Source organism: Lactuca virosa, chromosome 2 (genome assembly GCF_052849685.1).
Source record: "Lactuca virosa cultivar CGN04683 chromosome 2, Lactuca_virosa_CGN04683_v6, whole genome shotgun sequence".
Lineage (NCBI taxonomy): Eukaryota > Viridiplantae > Streptophyta > Magnoliopsida > Asterales > Asteraceae > Lactuca > Lactuca virosa.
Window position 1 is genome coordinate 184638056 of NC_136427.1, and position 22833 is coordinate 184660888.

The window sequence follows — 22833 nt, forward strand, 5'->3', positions numbered from 1 at the left end:
TGTTGCTGGAGGATCACCCACCTCCGGTGACTAAGCTAATTAATTGCTATTTAGTGCCACTTGTGCTTCCACATCAGCAAAACCTGTAGAATCCGGTGAAAAGGACCTAATGTGTACATATTAATAAAGTATAAGGGTTTATTTTACAAAAAAACAAGAATAAGAACTAAATGTGTACAATTCAAAAAGTATATTACCCTATCAAGTCATTTTCCCTAAAAGAAAATTCGTATATGACCGGTATACCGGGTATAGCCGGTCACAAGGATTGCATTGTTACAAAAAATAAAGTATAAGGGTTTATTTTACAAAAAAAAAAAATAATAATGACTAAATGTGTACAAAATATCTTAAATCCCTTACTTAAAAGATGATTATTTTGTTAATAGCCTATATCTATTTTGCACTTTAGTAACTATATAGGAAAAGATATCATTTTTATTTATTATTTTTTCAATAATAAAAATTTGTGAAACATTCAGTCAGCTGATTTTAAAAATTATAAAATAAAAAATCAAACATAGAAGTGAGCTTGTATGCTTGATGCCACCAAAGTGCCAGTTAGTCCCATTCATGAGCAGGACAATTGAAACATCAATCGCAATTCGCAAAGGAGCATCACATCATCTATAGATGCTTCGAGTCAACAGTGAAAGAAGGCTCTTCAATGGCGTTTGCAACACCCACCTTAACTCTCTCCTTAAACAAAGGAATTTTTCCTACAAACCCAGTGAAGAACCGCATACAGACTGGTTTCCTCCTCCGCGTCCTCCTTCCCATCCTCAGTCGTCCTCCAGGTCTGTTGTCAGAAACGTATGTTCTTTGGTCTGTCAATCATATTATCAGCAACAAACCCATTTCAAATCCACACCCACTCAGCTTACTCTTCCGATTGCTTCTGATTCTTTAACTACCGAAGAAGCAATCACCGTCGTCGCATCCCTCGCCGACGAGGCCGGATCAATGGTGGCTCTGAGTTTCTTCTATTGGGCAATCGGGTTTCCGAGTTTCAGACACTTTATGAGGTTCTACGTCGTTGCAGCAACGTCGTTGATCGAAAATGGAAATTCAGAGAGGGCCCACGAAGTGATGCGGTGTATGGTGAAGAACCTGGCGGAGATCGGCAGGTTGAAGGAGGCTGTTACTATGGTTATCGAGATGAGAAACCAAGGCTTAGAGCCATGTACTCAAACCCTAAATTGTCTTCTCGGAGTCGCTAAGGAGATGGGTTCCATTGAACTTGCAAGGAAGGTGTTTGTCGAAATGTCTGAAAGAGGTGCATTTCCTGATTCTTCCACTTTCAAGATTCTAATCATCTCATACTGCAAAACTAACGAAATTTCCCAAGTTGATCAATGGTTAATCGCAATGTTAGACAAGGGATTTCTCTTAGACAATGCAACTTGTACACTAGTTCTCTCTACTTTTTGTGAAAAGGGTCATATTAATCGAGCACTATGGTTTTTCCACAAGATGATTGGGAATGGATTAACACCCAATGTTATCAACTACACCACTTTGATAAACGGATTATGTAAAAGAGGAAGCATCAAGCAAGCTTTTGAATTGTTAGAGGAAATGGTTAGAAAAGGATGGAAACCAAATGTGTATACTCACACAGTGTTAATCGATGGCATGTGTAAAAAAGGGTGGACTGATAAAGCATTTAGGCTTTTTCTAAAGCTTGTGAGAAGTGAATCCTATAAACCCAATGTCCTTACTTACACTGCTATGATCAATGGATACTGCAAAGAAGGAAAAGTCAACCGTTCAGAAATGTTGTTGACCAGAATGCAAGAACAAGGTTTGGTTCCAAATGAGAACACTTACACTACTCTCATAAATGGACATTGCAAAAATGGGAATTTAAATCGGGCATTTGAATTGTTACATGAGATGCAAAAAGAAGGTTCACCTCCAAATATGTATACGTATAATGCAATTATTCATGGGTTGTTTAAAAAAGGAAGAATTCAAGAAGCATACGAACAATTGGAGATATGTTTAAAACAAGGATTACAACCCGATGAAGTGACATATAACATTCTAATAATGGAAAAGAGTAAAGAATCGGATATTAAACATGTATTAGTGATATTAAGTAAGATGATTAAGATTGGTGTAAAACGTGATATACATTTGTACACCACTTTAATATCAAGATTTTCTTGGATGAAAAGAATGGATGAAAGCGAGAGGCTTTTTGATGATTTAGTGAAAAATGGATTAATCCCAAGTAAGGAAACTTACACTTCTATGATTTGTGGGTATTGTAGAGAAGGGAAAGTTGAAAATGGTAGAAAAATGTTTGAAAAAATGAGTGAAAATGGTTGTTTACCCGATAGTATTACTTATGGTGCTCTTATAAGTGGACTTTGTAAAGGGTCAAAGTTAAATGAGGCTAAATCATACTATGATGCTATGATTGAAAAAGGACTTGTTCCATGTGAAGTTACTCGTTTGACAATTGCTTATGAGTATTGTAAAGTGAATGAATTGAGTAAAGCCATGGAGGTTGTTGATAGATTAGAGAAGAAGTTGTGGGTTAGAACATTGAATACTTTGGTGAGAAAGTTATGTAGTGAGAAGAAAGTGGAGATTGCAGTGCCATTTGTTCATAAATTGATTGATAAAGAGAAGAATTTGGATCGAATAATGCTTATGGGTTTTGTTACTGCGTGTTATGATAGCAATCATTATGCTATTGTTTCTGATATATCAGAAAAGATATCAAAAGGAATTGGTTAGTAGGTGAAACACAAGAAGGTGATAATGGATTTAGAGATTGTAATGTTGTCATTAATGGTGATGATTGTTGAGCATTATAAGAGTGTAATTTTTGAATATTTAAACGAACATGAAATGATTCGTGTTTTTTTTAGGGTTTTGGTTGATAAGTAGAGTTGACAGGTATTGTACAAGCCTAAAATGCACGTATTCTATAAATATAGAAAAATCATGGTTTACTTATGAGCTTAAATAAGCAAATCAAAAGAAGTTGAAATCGATATGTTGGCCAAAAGTCTCGATCGAAATCTGATATTTTGTTAAACAAGAGCAAAATGGTTCTTGGTTTTGTGTCCAAACGTCAAAGTTTGACTAAAAATCGAACTCTTTTTATTTTCTAAAAGAGCATCCGGTTCAGTTTTAAAAAACTTATTATTTTGCTCCTAACATTTATTTAACAAAGGGCTTGTAGAGTGGTATGGTAAAAAATATATATATGTAACGAAAACCATATATCAAAAATTTTCTTAAATACATTATAATACTAGGTTATTACTCGTGGAAAGCATGGTTAGCAAAGTAAAAAAAATATTGATATTTCAAAACCATAATCATTAATGAACATATGTTTTGTAATAAAATTTTATCTTTTCTTTTACATCATTGTTGTGTATATGGAATGAATAGGAAAAAGACTCAACAGTAATCATAAGAAGACAACGAAGACACATGGCCATGAATTTGCTTTTTTTATTATGTAAAGCTAGTAAGTAAAGAGTAGATACAAAGATAAAGGCAAACTGCGAATTTAACTTAGAAAATTATTTGGCAATTGTGATAACACATGTATATAAACAATTTATTATTCATTTATTATAATAGGGATTTTCAAACTTTAAAAAAAATAATAATAACTAATTTATCCTCGTCTAAAATATTATATAAATCACTCTGGCTTATTAGTTTTAAGTATATGTCATATTTCTAAAAGATATATTATTTGATATTAAAATTTAGATAAATTAAAATATTAGGATTAGGGATGGTAATTTATGACACGACACGACAAAAATACACGACACGAAATGAAATTGGGACGAAACTGAAACTTGAATTCATTTTCGTGTTCGTGTTAACTGTAAAAACATGATGTCGTGTCGTGTCGTGTTCGTGTTCAAAATTCGACACGAAATTGACACGATTTAGCAGTTCTTCATCGTGTTTTTCGTGTTATATTTGATAAAGTATTCATTAAATAAACTAGTTTTTAGTATATTTTATATTTGTCGTGTCGTGTCGTGTTTGTCGTTTTTAATTCGTTCGTTTTCATGTTAGTTAAAAAAACACGACATCGTGTCGTGTCGTGTTTGTGTTGCATAAAACTTTGTCGTGTCGTGTCGTGTCAGACAGAAACACGAAACGATAGCACGATTTGCCACCCCTAATTAGGATACAAGATATTTGGAAGGAAAAAAAAACCTCCAAACATATTATTCCATATTTCGCTTTAATATTTGATCCTTGTATCATTTTGATTGTTTTGAAATTTAATGATATGATATTTCATAAGAATATATTCAATTTTATTTTATATGTGTAATAAAATAGATCATCTAGTAAAAAATAATAAAGTTTAATATGTAAATATAATAGGGCTTAAAATGAAATGTTATTAAACATCTAATGTACAAAATAAACAACAACTTAATACAAAAGTATTGAAGTATACTTTAAATATATTTAGGGGTGTTTGGACTTGGATTTTAAAATTTATTATTGTGAAAATTCAAATTTGAATATTAATAACAACAAATTGATTGAAGTTAGAGATAATTATGTGATTATGTTAAGGTTAGTTGATTGTGCCATCAGATCAAGTCGCTCTTCTTTGCTTGCAAAATGTTGATAAGATTTTTGATTAGTGTAAAATTCATCTCATTTTCTTACTTGCGAGATCACCTTGATGAAAGTAGACCAACGTATGCATCCATTACTTAATCTAATGTTGGGATTTTGTAGACTCAAAAGGTGATTACAGTTGTACTAACGATTTACATTTGTTAGCACAACTGTAATCATCGTTTGGATTCTTAAAATAATAAAAATACTTCCTCTCATCTCCTCTCCTATGTATGTAGGCTATTAAAACACACAATACAATATCACACAACGGAAGTGTGGTAAGATGTTAAATCATTGTGTTTTTGGTGGCTTGTTTATATAGCATTCGATTGACTATCTTGTTTTGTGGGAAATTCCATGTTGTAGGAGGTGGTTTCCATGTAAAAGAACATACACTTAAATCAAGACTTTCCAACGAATTGAGTTTGGCTTCCCAAGGTAAAGTAGAGAGATAAACTTGATGGTTGCTATAGATCTTCCCTTAACCTTAAGTTTCACTACATATATTCCCCTAAGTTCATCTTCAGTCGAATCCAAATACAAGGAACCACTAAAAGTACAGTCTCAAGTTACCTTACAAATCAAGTTGAATCAACATCTTTGGTTTATACCTTTCGAAAAAAGAAACTATTTAGCATAAGAGTAAAGAGATAAATAGAGAAACCAACAATAAATTGTTCAATGAAAGATAAGGAAACTATATTCCATGTTTTAACTTTTAAGCAACAAATAAAGAATATTATGTAGGTAGTAAACGAAATAATGAATAGACAAAGGCAAAACATATTACTACATATTCACATATTTATATTTCTTGCTATTAATACTGTCACATAGCCAACCACAAAAGTAGAGATCCATTAAAAAAAATCGAGTTTAACAAAAGTACATATTTATCATTTTATCATCAAGACAAATCCATTGAAACATTCAATCACTCAACCCAATGAATTTGGTATCAAAGATCCCATATCTTCTACTACCCCACATGTCGCTCTTATCAACATAATAAGATTTCAAACAACAATCAATCCATGGCGGATTTCTTGCCTTTCCATTATTTTCATCAATTCCAAGTAACACCTTATGCAATTTTATCATCTTATCATCATCCGGATAGCCTCCAAAAAACTTCTCCTAATAAAGACGATAACACAAACATAATTTAATTCACAAAAGAACTAATGAAAATTCAATAATTGTAATTAAGAAAAAAGTATATTATATATATAATTAAATACCGCATCTTTGTCATATAAACATGCATGGATTCTAGCTGTAGCATCTTCAAGTGTGAGGCGAAGCCTATAAATACCAGAGGGCCCACGGAAGTTGGTAGCCTCACCAGGTAATGTTGCCACTACACGAACTACACATCTGTATTTGTATAATACCTAAAACATATTTCAAAGTTATAGATAAACTAGAAAGTGCTTACAAAACTACAGGGACTATTTTTGATAATAAAAAAAAACTCATAGGGACCATTTTCGTAATTCATTTTCTACATAGGGACCAAACCTCATTTTTTTAAATTTGTTATTAGGAAGAGGCATTTATGTAATTTTTTAAACATATGCACCATTTTTGTAAATATAAATCTGCAAAAGGACCTATTATGTAAATTCCAAGGACCGTTCTTGTAATTTATTTTCAACGTAGGGACCAAACATGTGAAACCTGCAAACATGCGAAGATACGAAAGGTAAAGAGATGAAAAATGTCGGTGTTTAAAATTGAGGGGCTAAAAGTGACATTTTACAAAGTGTGGGATGGAAACTGGCATTCGACAAAAGTGGTGGAAAGTGTGAACGTACAAAAGTTTAGGGATCAAATGTCAAAATAAGAGAGTTTTGTGACTAAAGTCTAAAATAAGAAAGTTAGTGACCTTCCGAGTTAAAAAAATAAGTTAGGGACCAGACGTGCAAATTACCCTAAACCATAGGGACCATTCGCGTAATTTACTCATAAAAATTCAATCTACTAAGCAAAGATTGTTATACTATACACCTTTGGATAGGTGATTATGTCCATCAGTGTAACAAGAGGCACGTGCTCATGCTCTGTTTCTGCATACACATGGGTGTATGATCAGTATACACATACACATACACATACACACATACATACATACATACATACATACATATATACATACATACATATACACATATATGTAAAGAAAAGTATACTTGTGAGATTAGGAGGCCAAGGGAAGCTAGACAATGGCATACGAGTCCACTTTCCTTTAAATCGTTTCTTGTATTCCCTAAATCACATCATAAAAAATTTGTGAGAATTTCTTGATATTCAGTCAAAATGCTTTCTTTATAGTAATTTATATGACATATGTATACTGAACCTTTGGAACTCTAATACAACTTTATTGTCATCAGACAAATAACTAAACTTAGAAGAATGCATCAAAATTCCACACCATAAACCCTCACGAGCTTCAAATTGAATATTCCTAAACTGAACCCATCTGCCAACTTTCAGTAACTGAAGTGCCAGCCTGGCATTACACCTGTCAGCAGTTAACCTTAAAACAGTCCCAACAGTTGGGAAACTACACAAAACATCTCTTGACAATGGAGGCTCTTCTAATTGTAGACAAAGAGGGTTCTTAAGCTCTTCTTCAAGCCTAAAGTTGAAAAAATACACACACAGAGTCAATAGTGAAAAGTCAACACATGAGTTTGACCTCCAAAGATGAAACAACACTCACTTTGAATGAATATCTAATGGTGGAGCATCAGTTCCATTCCATACAAAAAGCATCCACTCACCTTGTGTAACTTCACAGATATGAAGAACCTATAAATCACAAGAATGCTCAAAATTCAAATAGATATAATATGATATTATGATCCAACATTTGTGCAAAATCTCATTATAAAAGTAGCAATCTTTTAAAGTACCTTACAAATCAAATTGGATCGAATTCCTTGTTTGATTGAATTTAGTTGGAAGAAGCCATTTGATTCTGTAAAGAGAGTAGAAATGTAGTTTCAGTAGTGCTTTGTGTACAAGTTTAGAAGTATCAAAGTGAGTTAAATTGAGTACCTGTTTCAGGTAGGTGAGTAATTGTCCACTTTCTCAAGTCTGCTATGAACTTGTTGTCTTGTTCTCTAGCATGAAACTTGGAGGAAACTTGATAAGGTACAAAGTTTGAAAAATCACTTCCTTCATATAATGCAAATGCTGAAAATCTTTTGTTAAAAACAGCATTGACCTCAGATCCATGAAGTTTCATCTGAGATAACAACAAATAAAAAGAATCAAGGCATCAGTATATAAGCATAAACATAAGAATGAAAAAGCAGGAAGAAGAGAAATTAACTTGGGAAAAAGATAGAAGTACCACAACATGAGAAAGCTGAATAATGTCACCGGTGGACTCAACATTTGGGAGCTTATCAAAAGTTTCAGCAAAAACATTAACGGAGATCCCAGAGCTTGGATTTGATTCATCTACAATCCTTATTGTGCAACAACAATCTACAGAGAATCAATCAAAAGAGAAAGAAGGAAACTTTTAGTTTAGATCACAATAAGCTGTTATCATTTCGGAATGTACACATCGTGAGAAATTTGAAAATCAAACCCTAGCTCAGAAATAACCTTATAGAACTTCTCATCAATCTACTACCAACCACTAAGGTGGCAGCTGTAAGTCCGGCCTTTTTTTCATCATTGCCAGGTAAAAGTTAATTTACAACAATCATAGAGTGAAAACGCATATAATGAGAACAATAAGAGAGTATAACGCTCTCTCCATTGAAATGATCAAAAGGAAGTTCTCTCGTTATAGAGATTATACCATTTCGGAAACACAGAGAGAGTTTTGTAAGAGTAATATCATTTTATCATGTATTATCATCGTCTGAAACAAAAGAAATCAACAAGAAAGACACTTTGATGAGTATATGAACACGCACCAGTGCCTTTGCTCTGCTTGGGTATACCGGCTTCGGTGACAACACCAATGAGGTTAACTTTTTGATTAATCGAAGTCGTGGCATCTACAATACGAAGAAACTTATAGTCGTCACTCTCTGGATTCGGCATTTGCAGCTGTTCTGTCGTAACCCTAGTTGTGTATTCTGTGTACCTGTAGGCGGGAATGGGAGAATTGCCGAATTGGTGAAATGGGGGGGAAACGCCGCCAGCTTTTATCAAGGAACACGCGAATGGATTTTATTCGGTTTCCAAAATGATTTTATTTTTATTTCTTATTTTTATTTATTATTATTATTTTTTGACAAAATTGCAAAAATGGTCCATGTGGTATGCAATTTTTTCGAGGTTTTAGTCAAAACCATGACTCTTTTGGATTGGTGGTCCTTTTGAGGTAGTTTACTTGTAACTTTGGTCATTTGCTAAACTGAAAATACTAAAATACCCTTCTGATATATTTTTTATATTTTTCCAATTTAATTTAAAGTTTTATTAATAAAAAATATGGGACCCACCTCTCTCTCTCTCTCACTCACTCTCATAAACACGCACATACACCCAACTTTGTCTTTCTCCCTCACCTCTTGAAACATTGAATCCACCTCTCCATTACAATCGAAAGCTGCAATTTACTCCCACCACCACCAGCATCGGCTGCTACCGGCCAAGGTAAATGATTTGCTGACCCTACCCCGCTCAATGCTAACAGATCCACTGCTATCCCTTCCTGTCAGCAACCCTAAATCAAATTTGAGGAAAAGAACCCCTACACCTCCATTTTTTCCGGCAATACCACAATCACCACTGATTATCACCTCCCATCCATTTCCTCCCTATTTAGCCTCTCCTGTATTCTCCATCTCATCCCTAACCACATGTAATTTTTCCAAACCCAAATCCTCATATATGCGGAGATTGAACCGATGTGGGTGGGGAACTCATTGGCTCTGCAACAGGAACAACAATGGAGTTGAACCTGAGATAAGGTGGGAAGGATAGCAGACATTAGTGGCTGACGGTGGGTGGTTCTTTCCCACCACTGATGGTTATTGAACCTCCATGAGCATCATCATCATCATCAAACCCACCACCGAGCACCATTCTCCTACGTATTTCTCATATGCCCCAAACGTGCAACACCGTTGCCACCCTATAGCTCTGTCAACCACCATTTAACCATCCATTAACCACCGTTACTACCATCTCAACACCACCTCCTTACACCGCCACCCCTGTTCACAGATATGGGTTTTGTGAAGGCTTCCACTTGTTGATTTCAAGAGCTTCTTCATGGATAAATGAAAAGAACACACAGACACACATTCGCTTGCAAATCAATTATAGAGTGTGTGTGTGTGTGTGTATGTTTATGTGTTCATCATTTATCTACAGGTGTATGGGTATTTGTGTGTATATGTTTTTGTTCCTATAAGTACACTTCGTGGATGACTTAAAGATTTTAAGGCTGCAATACATGATTTATGTATCTCTGGTAACAAGAGTAATGGATCTGTGTCCTTGGTTTAGTGGGTTCGAGCCTAAAAGGCATTCGATTGCTTGGAATGTGTAGAAATGGCAAAGTGTACCAGGAGAGAGAGAGAGAGAGAGAGAGAGAGAGAGATGGAGAGAGAGAGCCCTTTTTATTTTTTTTAAATTATTAAAATAAATAAATTAGTATTAGATTTAAAAAAATGAAAGAAAAATGGAAAATAAATACCCCAATGGTATTACAGTCATTTCACTATTTTGAGGGACCAAAAACGCAACGAAACTAGCTCAAAAAGACCACCAATCCAAAAAAGTCATGGTTTGGACTAAAACCCCAAAAAAATGCATACCACAGGGACCATTTTTGCAATTTTGTCTTATTTTTTTTAATTTAACCGTGTCTTTTTTTTAAAAAAAAATAATCACATTTTTTCGGTAATGAAACAGGCAGAACATTGATTTTTATTAAACATGTCTATCCAAAGAATCATACTATTACAAAATATTACAAAGAAAAACATTTTCACAACATTCATTTGAAACTCTCTAACTCTTAATGTTTCTATATAATATATTTAATTTATTAACTTAAATATGTTTTTATTTGTAAACATTATCACAAATGAAAAACTTTGTGACTTATATATACTTAATTTGTTAACTTCAATATATTGTTAAATAAATAACCTACATTAATATATCAAATAAGCTTAAAAATTTAGTGTAAAATTTAAAAACTAAAGTAAAATATCAAATAATGTTTAAAAAATTCAATATATTTTTTTAACATAGTTAAAAATAAAACATTAAATATAATAAATATAAAAGAACTTAAATTGATGAATTGAATTAACTAAAAGGTGTCTGAAAACTATATTTTATAACAACTAAAATTCAATTTAGTTGTTTTTAAATTAATTTAAAATAATAATAGTTAAAAATAATAGAAACTTAGAAATTAAATTATGTTAGATTAGAAACAGTTGTTCATAATTTAAATAATCATCATGATAAAATTAAAACATCGTCAATTTTTTTAATTAATAAATCATAATAGTAGTAAATTAAAATAGTTGACAAATATAACTAATGTTATACACACGTAAAATATTAGTAGGGGCCATTAAATATTTAAATGATTTGATTTTAATAAACGTTATTTTATCTATTCTTCAAATTAATTATAATTTTATATAAAATAAATATAGTAATTATTATTTTATAGTTAATATAAATGATATAAATATTATCAATAACATAAGATTACCAAAAGATTTAATTTTATTCTGTGCAACACGCGGATATTCGTCTACTCTATATCATCATATCATATTATACTTATAAATGATGCATTTTTCTTATCACATCATGCATTTGAAACCCCGACACAAATTTCCAAGCACCCCATTTGAAACCCCCACACCTTTTCACCTTCAAAGTAATTGATCACATCATGAAAGGTTTTATAACTTATATAATATGTTTAATAAAGAATGAATGGATAGTCTACTATAAAAATGTCATTCTCTTTGAGTAGACACATAAATACAAATCACATACAAAATTCACAAAGAATACAAGTTTAAAAGTTTTGTGTTGGTTTGAGGGCTTTGGACTATTTTTTGAGTCATGTTATTATGTTAAACTTTTTAATTTGTAAGTTTTTTAAATACTAATTCTTATATATATATATATATATATATATATATATATATATATATATATATATTGGTTTAAGTATTCTTGTAAGACAATCATTGTATGTTGTGGTTGAAACTTTAATATAATTAGATTAAATTCATGTTATCGATCATATGTTATGGAAAGTGATATATATAATATTTAATTAAATATTGTATATATGTTTGTATGTTTGTGTTGCTTCAAGGTAATAATTAATTAAAAATCATGGATATGCAATATTATCATGTAAGTCTCTTTTAAAATACAAATTGCATGTCTTATCACTTTATATTGTAGTGTATGTTTAACATTTTAATTATAATAATAGGTATCTTTTAAAAGTTTTATTTCGCTTATTAATAATAATAAGTGGTTTTAAAACTAATGACCCATAATTATAAATAATAAAATTTTAACACCGGAAATTTTCAAACCAAATTTTTCATTTTTTAAAACACATAAAACTCATATATTATATTTCATAAAACCACAAGTGTCTCAAATGTCAACATAAATCCACAAATAAAAGTCAAATCCCAGAATCCTCAACAAAGTCTCGAACAGGTGTGTACAATCATGTCAGCGCCTTCTCGCGGTCCTGAGAAGTACATGAACAACACATATCACACAACACGGTAAGCACAAAGCTTAGTGAGTTCCCCAAAATACCACATACATAAATAATAAGCCTCTCATGGCTATAACTCGGCATGGACCCTCCGGTCTCATGTGTCTCGGTGTGGACCCTCCGGTCATGTGTCTCAGTGGGGACTCTCTGTCTCACAACTCAGTTTGGACCCGCCGGTCCTGTCTCAGTGGAAACCCTCCGGTCCCACAACTCAGTTTGGACCCTCTGGTCATATCTCAGTAAAACACATAATATAGCATATATATCATACAGACAAAATGCATAATATGACGTAACTCAAATAAGCACAAAAGACCCTCCGGTCACACATAGATACTACTCATGGTAAGTATAGTGAGAAGACTCACCTCGTAAGCAAAGAAAACCGGATACCCCTGGAACAGCCTAATCTCCGCCTACACGTAATTAACATCTCTAATTAACTCATAAAGATCACAACGTCATATAACTCACGCTAAACTCTTTCTAACTCTTGAGATGGGTAAAAGACCATTTTACCCCTCCATGCCCCCCATAAACCCTGTCTTAACCAAACCCTAAAGTCAACAGAAGTCAACATTCGAGTCAATTGTCCATGTTGACCCAAATCGTCGAGTGCACCTATGTGACTCGCCGAGTCCCCGCTGTTCCTCAGAACGTCGTGAAATCCCAACTTAACTCGTCGAGTTGTCTCATCAACTCGCCGAGTCACCCTTGTCCAGACTAATCGGGGAAAACCCCAGCCGACTCGTCGAGTCAGCTCATTGACTCACCGAGTCCCTTAAGTCAAAATCTTATTTAGAAGTTTTTAAGGCAGATGTACCAGTCCAAACTCTAGATCTAGCCTCCCAAGGTCTGAATGTCACGTAAAGCTTCGATCTTTACGTTCATGCATGGCGTATTTGCTCCATAATGCCGCTATAAGCTCTAACTAAGGTGTTTAAGCACAATAACTATTTCATGGCTGAATAAAGCTGGGACATTTGGACTCTATGGACCTCACAAGGTCCAGATCTGATGTCTCAATGCTTGGCAAGCACAAGTCATACCAAATCTCAAGGAAATATGGAAAAATCCCCAAAAGTTCCTCATTAGCAAGATCTAAACAACATTATGAGCAAGGTGATGGCTTTTACCTTTCAACAGAAGCTCCAAGTGAAAGAATGATGGATCCCACAGCCTCTCCTCATTCCTTGCTTGTATCTCACTTCTTCCCTTCCAAAAGATTCACCAAAACACTCAAATATTAGCTCAAACACTCTCTCTTAGCTCAATGGCCGATTAGGGTTTCACACAGGGGAGTTGGGTAGCTGGTGAGGCGGAAATGAGGACATGAGTTTCCTTAAATAGGCCCCATATCCGGGGATTTAGGATTTCCTCACACAGCGCCAACTCGGCGAGTCGGCTCCCTGACTCGTCGAGTCGGTCATTAAACCCACGTGACTAACCCAACTCTACTCGACGAGTCGGACACACAACTCGTCGAGTCACTCATTAAATACCAAAAATAATTAAATAAATAAATGAAATACCTGGGAGTCGGGATGCTACAAAAATTAAATTATAAAAATCATGGATATGTCATATTATCCATGGAAATCTCCTTTGACATGCAAATTGTCTATCTTATCACTTTATTATTTAGTGTATGTTTCACATTTTAATAGTAATATTAAGTGTTTATTAAAAGTCTTCTTTAACTTATTAATAATAATAAGTTGTTTAAAACTAAAGAACAATAATTTTAAATGATAATAACATCAATTTATAATTTACATAAAGTTAACAACGAATAAATTGTATTTTAAATGAACATCATTATTGAAATTAGAATATAATCGCATAAGTAAAATTTTAAACTAATGAATCATAACAATTGTTAAAAATAATATTAAATAGATAATTATCTTTAATTTTATTATTGAGGAAGGTGGGTTGATATCAATAAATAATATTGTTCAAAATATTATGTCAAAGTTAATGTCAAGAACATAACCATTTTAAACATATATTTTTCAACATTTTAACAATATATTTTTAACTTATGTTGTGCAACGCGCAAGAATTCATCTAGTATATTATTAATAAAAGAATAGTTATTACAATCAACATGATTCATCCACGTGAGCTTTTGTGACGTGTCCTTTTGAAATGCATTTGGTTTAATTTTGAATTCATAATAACATACAAAATACAAAAGTACAGGATATGCTTACCAAACTACCAACAATTCCCATTTCTATTTACTTAAAAAAAAATTGAATACATTTAGTACATTCTACACCTAGCACCTTTTAATGGAAGATAACACCTATTTTCCATAGAATCTGGAATCCATAATTACGTCTTGCATAATATCATATGTAAATAAGGTGATATCATAACATACCACCCTGTAAATAAGGTATTTCAAAAAAACCAGACATTCCAGCTAAACATCCGGTATCACTTCCTTAATTAACGTGATAAAATAATTTCTCTCAGAATAATTTGATTATCTCTCAATATTTGTAACCTTATTAACGATTTGCAAGACATAATTATATGGATATATACCTGCATAAGTTGCAATACTTAAACTCTTCACACTTTTGTCATTCGTCTTACAACTTTTCTTCTTTGTGTTTCTATGGAATCTGCCAAAAAACAAGTTTAATACGTCATGTATTTCATTTTTTCTTCCTATTTCTTACTCTTTCTTTCTTCCTGTTTCTACTTTTTTATTTTCTATTCCATCTGTTTATTGTAATTTTATCCACAACTATTCGAAATAAAAAAGTGTTTTTTAATCAATTTTATCATAATTTCGAAATAAAAGAAAAAGAAACATAAATTCCTAATATGCAAGAAAAATAAAACCACTTACTTAAAATCATATCTACTTCCAGGCCGCAAGACCTCTGTAAATAGATTTAATAATATTAAGGTGATGGTAGCAAGCCTTCTGGATTCCATCCTGATGAGAAAACATGCAAATACACAAAATTCATGTTATAAACCTTTGTGTTAAATAGAATGTTGCAAAAAAAAAAAAAATGTTAACTTTACACTCGATGTTATCATCCTATCCAAAGTAGGTTGCTATTTTAAGATATTTTCCAACTTCGAGACTCTTTCAAAACAACAACCTACTTTGAAAAAATCTTAATATAAATTGTTTTGGTTTTATGTTATTAATTTGGTTTTTTGGTTCATATGCATAATCTAGACAATCTATGATCGGTATTTTGGTAATTTGAACACAACTCTGATGTCAATTTATGTCTTGTGGCTACAATATTTATCATCTTCCTGTTTTGACTTTGTCATACTTCTTTTTTGAGTTTCCTTAGATCTAGAACACACAAAGTTTATAAGGGTGAAAGTTAGTTGCTATAAATTTCTATCAAAAAAAATTTTATTAGCTCGGGTAACCTAAACAAATTCATGCATATCAATTAGCAAATGACATTAATTAATACAACCATCAACCAAATAAGCAATTGCTTTCTGTCTCTTGTAGCAGTGAAAGCTGTGAGAGGTTCATAATGTAACGTCGTAAATTCCAAAACAATTTTTCACTTAAAAAAATATAATTTCATTCATAAATGTCATAAATCTCCATGTATCACATATCAAATCCATAAAATTCATCCCAAGATCACAGTACATAAAAACTCCACAAGTGTGTACTGATCATGCCAGCGCCTTCCCGCGATCCTCACTAGTACCTGAAACACATAACATAACAACTGTAAGCATAAAAGCTTAGTGAGTTCCCCAATATACCACATACGCACATACGCCACTCAAGGCTATATAAGACCTTCCGGTCTCTGTGTCTCAGGGGACTTCCGTCCCATAACCCTGGTAGACCTTCCGGCCCTACCCGTAATGACCTTCCGGTCCATATCATCCTGACCTTCCGGTCCACATCATCCTGACCTTCCGGTCCACATCATTCATAACATACCTAACACATACATATCACATAACAACATATAATACATACACCTCATAGCATACAAGACCTTCCGGTCACACATAGGTACCTTTCCAGGTACAGTATAGTGAGAAGACTCACCTCGGGTAACTCGGTAAATCTCGAACTCGGTAATACTGGTCTAGCCTCCGCCTAATCACATGGAACAATTACTCTAATCAATACAACTCTCAAAGGCTAGACTAATCCCACTCTAAGTTCTCTCAGAAGGGTAAAAAACCATTTTACCCCTCTTATGGCTCAAAGATCCAAGCATTGACTAAACCCTAAAAGTCAACAAAAGTCAACCCTCCGGGTTACGCTGCGCGTACCAAACCTGTACGATGGGCGTACCCGGCGACTTCACAGAATCGGGGAACGCGACCCCCTACGCTGTGCGTACTGGGATTACGCCCATCGTAACTCCCAGTTTCATACTCCTTTTGATTTTGGGTCTTAAATGGTTAAGACATATACTCAAACTTCAGATCTGACTTCTCTAAGGCCACTTAATCCATAAAGTTGAAACCTTTAAGCCTTTGCACGGCTGTAAAGGTCACTAATCACTCTAACACCTTTCCTCTTCCCTCACAAAGCCTAGATCTCATGCATGGCTTAATATTCACGTCCAAGATTGGATTTTTATGAACCCTCAACTCACAATACTCTGAAATATAGTAGATCTAATCTTATGGAGACCTTTTGCTCATAAAGTCTCCACCTTGGGACCAAAAACCCTAAAAATTGGTCCATGAAGCACAAATCAACAATAACAAGGAAAGCTCAGAGCTTTTTACCTCCGAGTGAAGCTCCTCCCTCTGTAGAACTCAGATCCAAGCTTGCACTCCAACTTCTAGCCTTCACAAGAACCTCCTCTTCTTCTTCACTAACACACAAAGGCACTTTTAGCTCAAGAACACTCACACACAAGCTTAGAACGAAGGTTGGCTCTCTCTTAGGGTTTCACTCTCTCAAATGGTGGTTGAGGATAAGGCCATAGCTTTCTTTATATAGGGCTCAAGTCTCATTTAGGGTTTTGAGTCTGGACCCGCTACGCCCAGCGTAGCCTAAGGTACGCCCAGCGTACCGGGTGGAGTCCGCGTCCAAAACACGCCCATGAGTACGCGCAACGTACTCTTCAGTACGCCCAGCGTACTCATTTGCCACAATCTACTTTTAAGGGCTAAACAAGACAACTTAGAAACAAGGAAGGTTTAAGAGACGCACCTGAATTCCGGGATGTTACAATTCTCCCCCACTAGAACCAGACTTCTCCCTCGAAGTCTCATGCCGCAAACAACCCCGGATGCTGCTCCCGCATCTCTTACTCCGGCTCTTAAGTCAGCTCGGACCCTCTCCGATGTTGTCACTGGACCTGAACCAGAGGCACCTCCTTGTTCCTCATAACCTTGATCTTCCGATCCAAGATCGCGATCGGTCTCTCAACATAATTCAATCTCGCATCCACCTGAATGTCCTCTAGCGGCACCACCGCCGACTCGTCGGCTATACACTTCCTCAACTGAGACACGTGGAAGGTATCATGAATCTGGCTCAACTCCGCAGGTAGCTCCAAACGATACGCTACCCTGCCCACCCTCGCGGTCACTCTGAACGGACCGATGTACCGGGGCCCCAACTTGCCCCTCTTCCTGAATCGGATCACTCCCTTCCAAGGAGAAACCTTTAGGAGTACGAAGTCTCCCACCTGGAACTCAAGCTCGGATCGTCGCCTATCCGCATAACTCTTCTGGCGACTCTGAGTTGTCAACAACCTTTGCCTGACCTGCTGTATCTGCTCAGTCGTCTGAAGCACTATCTCAGTGCTACCCATCACGTGCTGCCCTACCTCTCCCCAGCAAATGGGAGTCCGACACCTCCTCCCATACAACAACTCGAAGGGAGGCATACCAATACTCGAATGGTGGTTGTTGTTATAGGAAAACTCAGCCAACGGCAAGTACGTGTCCCAACTTCCTCCGAAGTCCAACACACATGCTCGAAGCATGTCCTTGAGCGTCTGAATCGTCCGCTCACTCTGCCCGTCCGTCTGTGGGTGGTAGGCGGTACTGAAATGCAACCTCGTACCCAACTCCTCATGGAACTTCTTCCGAAACCTGGAAGTGAATCGCACATCCCGATATGATACAATCGAGATCGGCACTCCGTGACGCGATACCACCTCTCTCACATACAACTCGGCCAGCCTCTCTGCGGAAGAGCTCTCACTCATAGCAAGGAAGTGGGCGCTCTTCGTCAGCCGGTCGACTATCACCCAAATTGCATCGACGCCCCTCGTGGTCCTCGGCAATTTGGTGATAAAATCCATAGAAATCTCTTCCCACTTCCACTGGGGAACCTCAAGTGGATGCAACTTGCCATGCGGACGTTGGTGCTCGACCTTAACCCTGCAACAGGTCAAGCACCTCTCAACAAACCACGCGACATCCCTCTTCATGCAGGGCCACCAATACTCTCTCTTCAGGTCCAAATACATCTTAGTGGCCCCGGGATGGATCGAGAACCTCGATTTGTGCACCTCCTCCATCATAATGGTACATGCCCCGCCTGCATATGGCACCCAAATCCGACCCTGAAAGGTCATCAGCCCTCGGCTATTGGTAACGAACTCGGACACCTGCCCGATCACCCGCTCCCTTTTGCGGTTCTCCGGCATCACGGCCTCTGCCTGGGCCTCCCAAATGGTGTCCAACACCGGAGTCATCACCATCAATCGCATACAAATGTCTCGAATCGGGGCACTCCCTGCCTTACGGTTTAGAGCATCAGCTACAACATTAGCTTTGCGCGGGTGGTACAGGATCTCACAATCGTAATCCTTTACCACATCCAACCATCTCCTCTGGCACATATTCAGGTTGGGCTGATCCATCAGATACTTCAAACTCTTGTGGTCCGTGTATATGGTACACCAAACCCCATACAGATAATGGCGCCAGATCTTAAGGGCGAACACCACTGCCCCAACTCCAGATCGTGGGTGGGATACCTCGTCTCATGAAGCTTCAGCTGCCTCGATGCATACGCTATCACATGCCCCCTCTGTATAAGCACCACACCCAACCCCGATATCGATGCGTCGCACTACACCACAAAGTCCTCCATTCCCTCTGGAAGGGATAACATCGGGGCTTCGCACAACCTCTGGCGAAGAGTCTCAAACGAGGTCTGCTGCTCCTGACCCCACGAAAAAGCAACGCCCTTCCGGGTCAACCTGGTGAGAGGCACGACGATCTTGGAGAAATCCTTGATAAATCTCCGATAGTAGCCGGCTAACCCCAGAAAACTCCTGATCTCGGTGGGAGATCTCGGCACCTCCCAACTCATCACCGCCTCAATCTTGGCCAGATCGACCAATATCCCCTTTTGATTGACGAGATGTCCCAAGAACTGGACCTCTCGCAACCAGAAATCACATTTGGAGAATTTGGCGTACAGCCTCTCCGATGTCACCACTCCGAGGATCTCTCTCAAATGCTCCTCGTGCTGCTCCCGGGACCTCGAATACACCAGAATATCATCAATGAACACGATCACTGATCGATCCAGCATCGGTCTGCACACCCTGTTCATGAGATCCATGAACGTTGCCGGTGCATTGGTGAGCCCAAAAGGCATCACCACGAACTCGTAATGCCCATAACGAGTCCTGAACGCCGTCTTCTGGATATCCTCTTCCCGCACTCTCATCTGATGATATCCAGACCTCAAATCTATCTTGGAGAACCAAGACGCTCCCTGCAACTGATCGAACAGATCATCGATCCTCGATAAGGGGTAACGGTTCTAGACCGTCAACTTGTTCAACTCCCGATAATCAATACACATCCGATGCGAACCATCCTTTTTCTTGACAAAAAGGATCGGCGCTCCCCATGGCAAGCTACTCGGTCGAATAAACCCCTTCCGCAGCAGCTCCTGAAGCTGCGAGGATAACTCCTGCATCTCTGGCGGCGCAAGGCGATAAGGCGCCTTGGCGATAGGCGCTTCCCCCGAAATCAAATCGATGCGAAACTCCACCTGCCTCTCGCGAGACACACCTGACAACTCCTCGGGAAACACATCCGGGAACTCACGCACTATCGACACATCATCAACCGAACTTGGCCCCTCGGCGGCCACTCGTGAATCCATCACATATGCCATAAACCCGCTACAACCCTGCTGTAGGCTCCGCCTCGCTCTAGCAGCCGAACAAAATGATGACTCAGAACGGGTACCCTCGCCGTACACCGTAAGTACTCCCCCACTAGGGTCTCGTATGGTTACTAGTTGTCGTTCGCAGTCGATAACCGCTCCAAATCTGTTCAACCAGTCCATGCCCACGATGACACAGACATCCCCCATCGCAATCGGGACCAAATCAATCGGAAACTCAACGCCGAAGATCTCGAGTACACATCCTCGAATCACATCCGTAGCATACACCGCTCGATCGTCAGCTATGGAAACTCGTAGAGGTCGACTCAACGCCTCCCGCTGAATACTGATGTGCTGACTGAAGGCTAAAGACACAAATGATCGACTCGCACCCGACTCAAATAACACCAAAGAAGGTACATAATTCACAAGAAAAGTACCTACGCACATCATAATATAAGCACAATATCTCAAATTCAGCATAAATAAATGAAAGAATACATACCAGCCACGACATCGGGCGCTGCACGGACCTCCTCCGCTGTCAACTGGAAAGCTCTCCCGCGAGCCTTCGGTGCCTCGGCCTTCACCGACCGAACCTCAGTAGCTCGCACGGCAGCAGGGGCAGATCCCTGTGGTGCTCCCTGTGCTGTCCCCCGCAGCTGCGGACACTCGGCCTTCCGGTGTCCAGTTTGGTTGCAATGAAAGCAAACCATGAATCCCTTGGGGCAATCCTTGGCTATGTGCCCCTCCTTGCCACATTTGTAGCAAGCACCAGACCGACAAACCCCATCATTTCCCTTGCCGCACTTCCCACAAGTGCGGCCCTTCTGGCCTCCAGATCTCGAATCGGCGGGCTTTGCCCGCTTGGCTGCCGGCTGAGACTGTGCCGGCCGCCGATCCCTCCCCTGAGACTCGACCTCCTCCCGAGCCTGAGTCTCTAGCTCAATCTCCCTCTTCCGGGCATTTACCTGGAGCTCGGCAAATGTCCGGTATGATGAGTTCGCCACGAACTCCCTGATATCCCTCCTCAAAATGCTCAAGTACCGGCTCATACGTGCCTGCTCAGACGACACGTGTTCAGGGAAAAACAACGCCCTCTCATGAAACATCCTCGTAATCACCGTCACAGACTCAGTTCCCTGCTTGAGGGACAAGAACTCCTGGGCTAAACGTTCCCTTTCCATAGGGGGAACATACTCCTCTCGAAACATCATGGTGAACCTCTCCCAGGTCACAGCAGTAAGCTCTACCGTAGTGAAGTCTGCCGTCACAAACTTCCACCAGTCCTTCGCCCCTAAGCGAAGCTGGTTCATGCAAACCGAACCCTCATATGCTCTGGACACGAGCAGGTGTAAAAGCATCCCTCGATATCAGAAATCCATCTCATCGCAGTAATCGGATCCTGCGTCCCATCAAACTCTGGTGGCTTCGTGTTGATGAAATCCCGGAACAGCAACGAGTCACCCCCCTGAGGTCTAGCAGCAGCAACAGCTGCAGTAGCTGCAGTAGCCGCAGCCTCAGTAACTGCTGCATACCGCTCATCAAAGGTCTCAATCAATGTGGTCTTGATAGACCCAAACATCTCTGGAATCTCGGCTCGGATCGTCGCAACTACCTCATCGTGGATCATCTGACGAAGCTCCCCGTCACTCACGCCACTCGTCTCAGGTCTGTGGCGTGTCCCAACAATGATGTCTCTGAAATACAACATAAAAATATCAGAGACTCGCTCGAGCATACTCGCACTCGATAACTCAACCCTACTTGTTTCCTAGTACCCTAAGGATTCTTACTTGGACTGCGCACTGATCCGGTGTCTCCAGTAGTACGGGCCCTATACTACCGTCAACACCGCATCAGTATTCACCCCAAGTCCTCCTCCTTGGATCCCAGATCACAAGTACTCTACATCTCGCTAGCATAGGCTACCCTTCGGTAGACCTCTCATCAGCTCCTCACTGCTACCTACTCACTCTCAAGCATCTCATAGCAACATAAATCTCCCTAGGCTAAGGTATCACAAATCAGGCCACTCTAGTCCTAATATGAATACCTAGCCTACTCTAGCATGCATAACATATCATAACATATCTCATAACACATAATGTAAGGGTATTTTGGGGAAATCACCGTTCGGGCGCTGGCTGATCGTACTCACTGCTTCCTTCTGTTTTCCTCAAATTCTTTTACTTCCTTAGAAAAAGTGTTTATTTTGTGAAAAACTTCCTCAAACCCTCAGTTTGAGTTCAGATACGCCCGAAGGTGCATCCGAATCCCTCAAACCAAGGCTCTGATACCAACTTGTAACGTCGTAAATTCC

At 38.0% G+C, this 22833-nt stretch overlaps 2 protein-coding genes and 1 non-coding gene across 3 annotated transcripts; 1 reads left to right on the forward strand and 2 right to left on the reverse strand.

Annotated features, from left to right (window-relative positions):
• The first annotated feature begins 530 nt into the window (after positions 1 to 530).
• Positions 531 to 2881, forward strand: LOC145159818 (Pentatricopeptide repeat (PPR-like) superfamily protein). The gene has a single exon (XM_079078859.1). It carries the CDS (start codon positions 634 to 636, stop codon positions 2746 to 2748), a length of 2115 nt encoding a protein of 704 aa, XP_078934985.1. The 5' UTR covers positions 531 to 633; the 3' UTR covers positions 2749 to 2881.
• A 2592-nt stretch (positions 2882 to 5473) lies between these two features.
• LOC145156654 (protection of telomeres protein 1b-like) lies at positions 5474 to 8781 on the reverse strand. The gene is made up of 10 exons (XM_079075941.1): positions 8571 to 8781; positions 7994 to 8130; positions 7696 to 7885; positions 7551 to 7615; positions 7358 to 7446; positions 6992 to 7273; positions 6822 to 6898; positions 6640 to 6698; positions 5871 to 6023; positions 5474 to 5766 (listed from the first exon to the last, which is right to left on the reverse strand). The coding sequence occupies exons 1-10, from the start codon at positions 8698 to 8700 to the stop codon at positions 5560 to 5562; spliced, it is 1389 nt and encodes a 462-aa protein (XP_078932067.1). The 5' UTR covers positions 8701 to 8781; the 3' UTR covers positions 5474 to 5559.
• LOC145161837 (small nucleolar RNA snoR113) lies at positions 8238 to 8331 on the reverse strand. The gene has a single exon (XR_013738710.1). It is a non-coding gene; the product is annotated as a small nucleolar RNA snoR113 (small nucleolar RNA).
• Positions 8782 to 22833: the final 14052 nt, after the last annotated feature.

Bases quoted from the DNA above. Each gene is read 5' to 3' on its own strand.
- LOC145159818 (XM_079078859.1), top strand. From the start codon at position 634: ATGCTTCGAGTCAACAGTGAAAGAAGGCTCTTCAATGGCGTTTGCAAC.
- LOC145156654 (XM_079075941.1), bottom strand. From the start codon at position 8,700: ATGCCGAATCCAGAGAGTGACGACTATAAGTTTCTTCGTATTGTAGAT. The intron at 6,699-6,821 runs GTATACTTTTCT...ATGTGTATGCAG, and splicing joins TTGGCCTCCTAATCTCACAA to AAACAGAGCATGAGCACGTG. The intron at 6,024-6,639 runs GTGTATAGTATA...AATATGTTTTAG, and splicing joins ACATAATCACCTATCCAAAG to GTATTATACAAATACAGATG.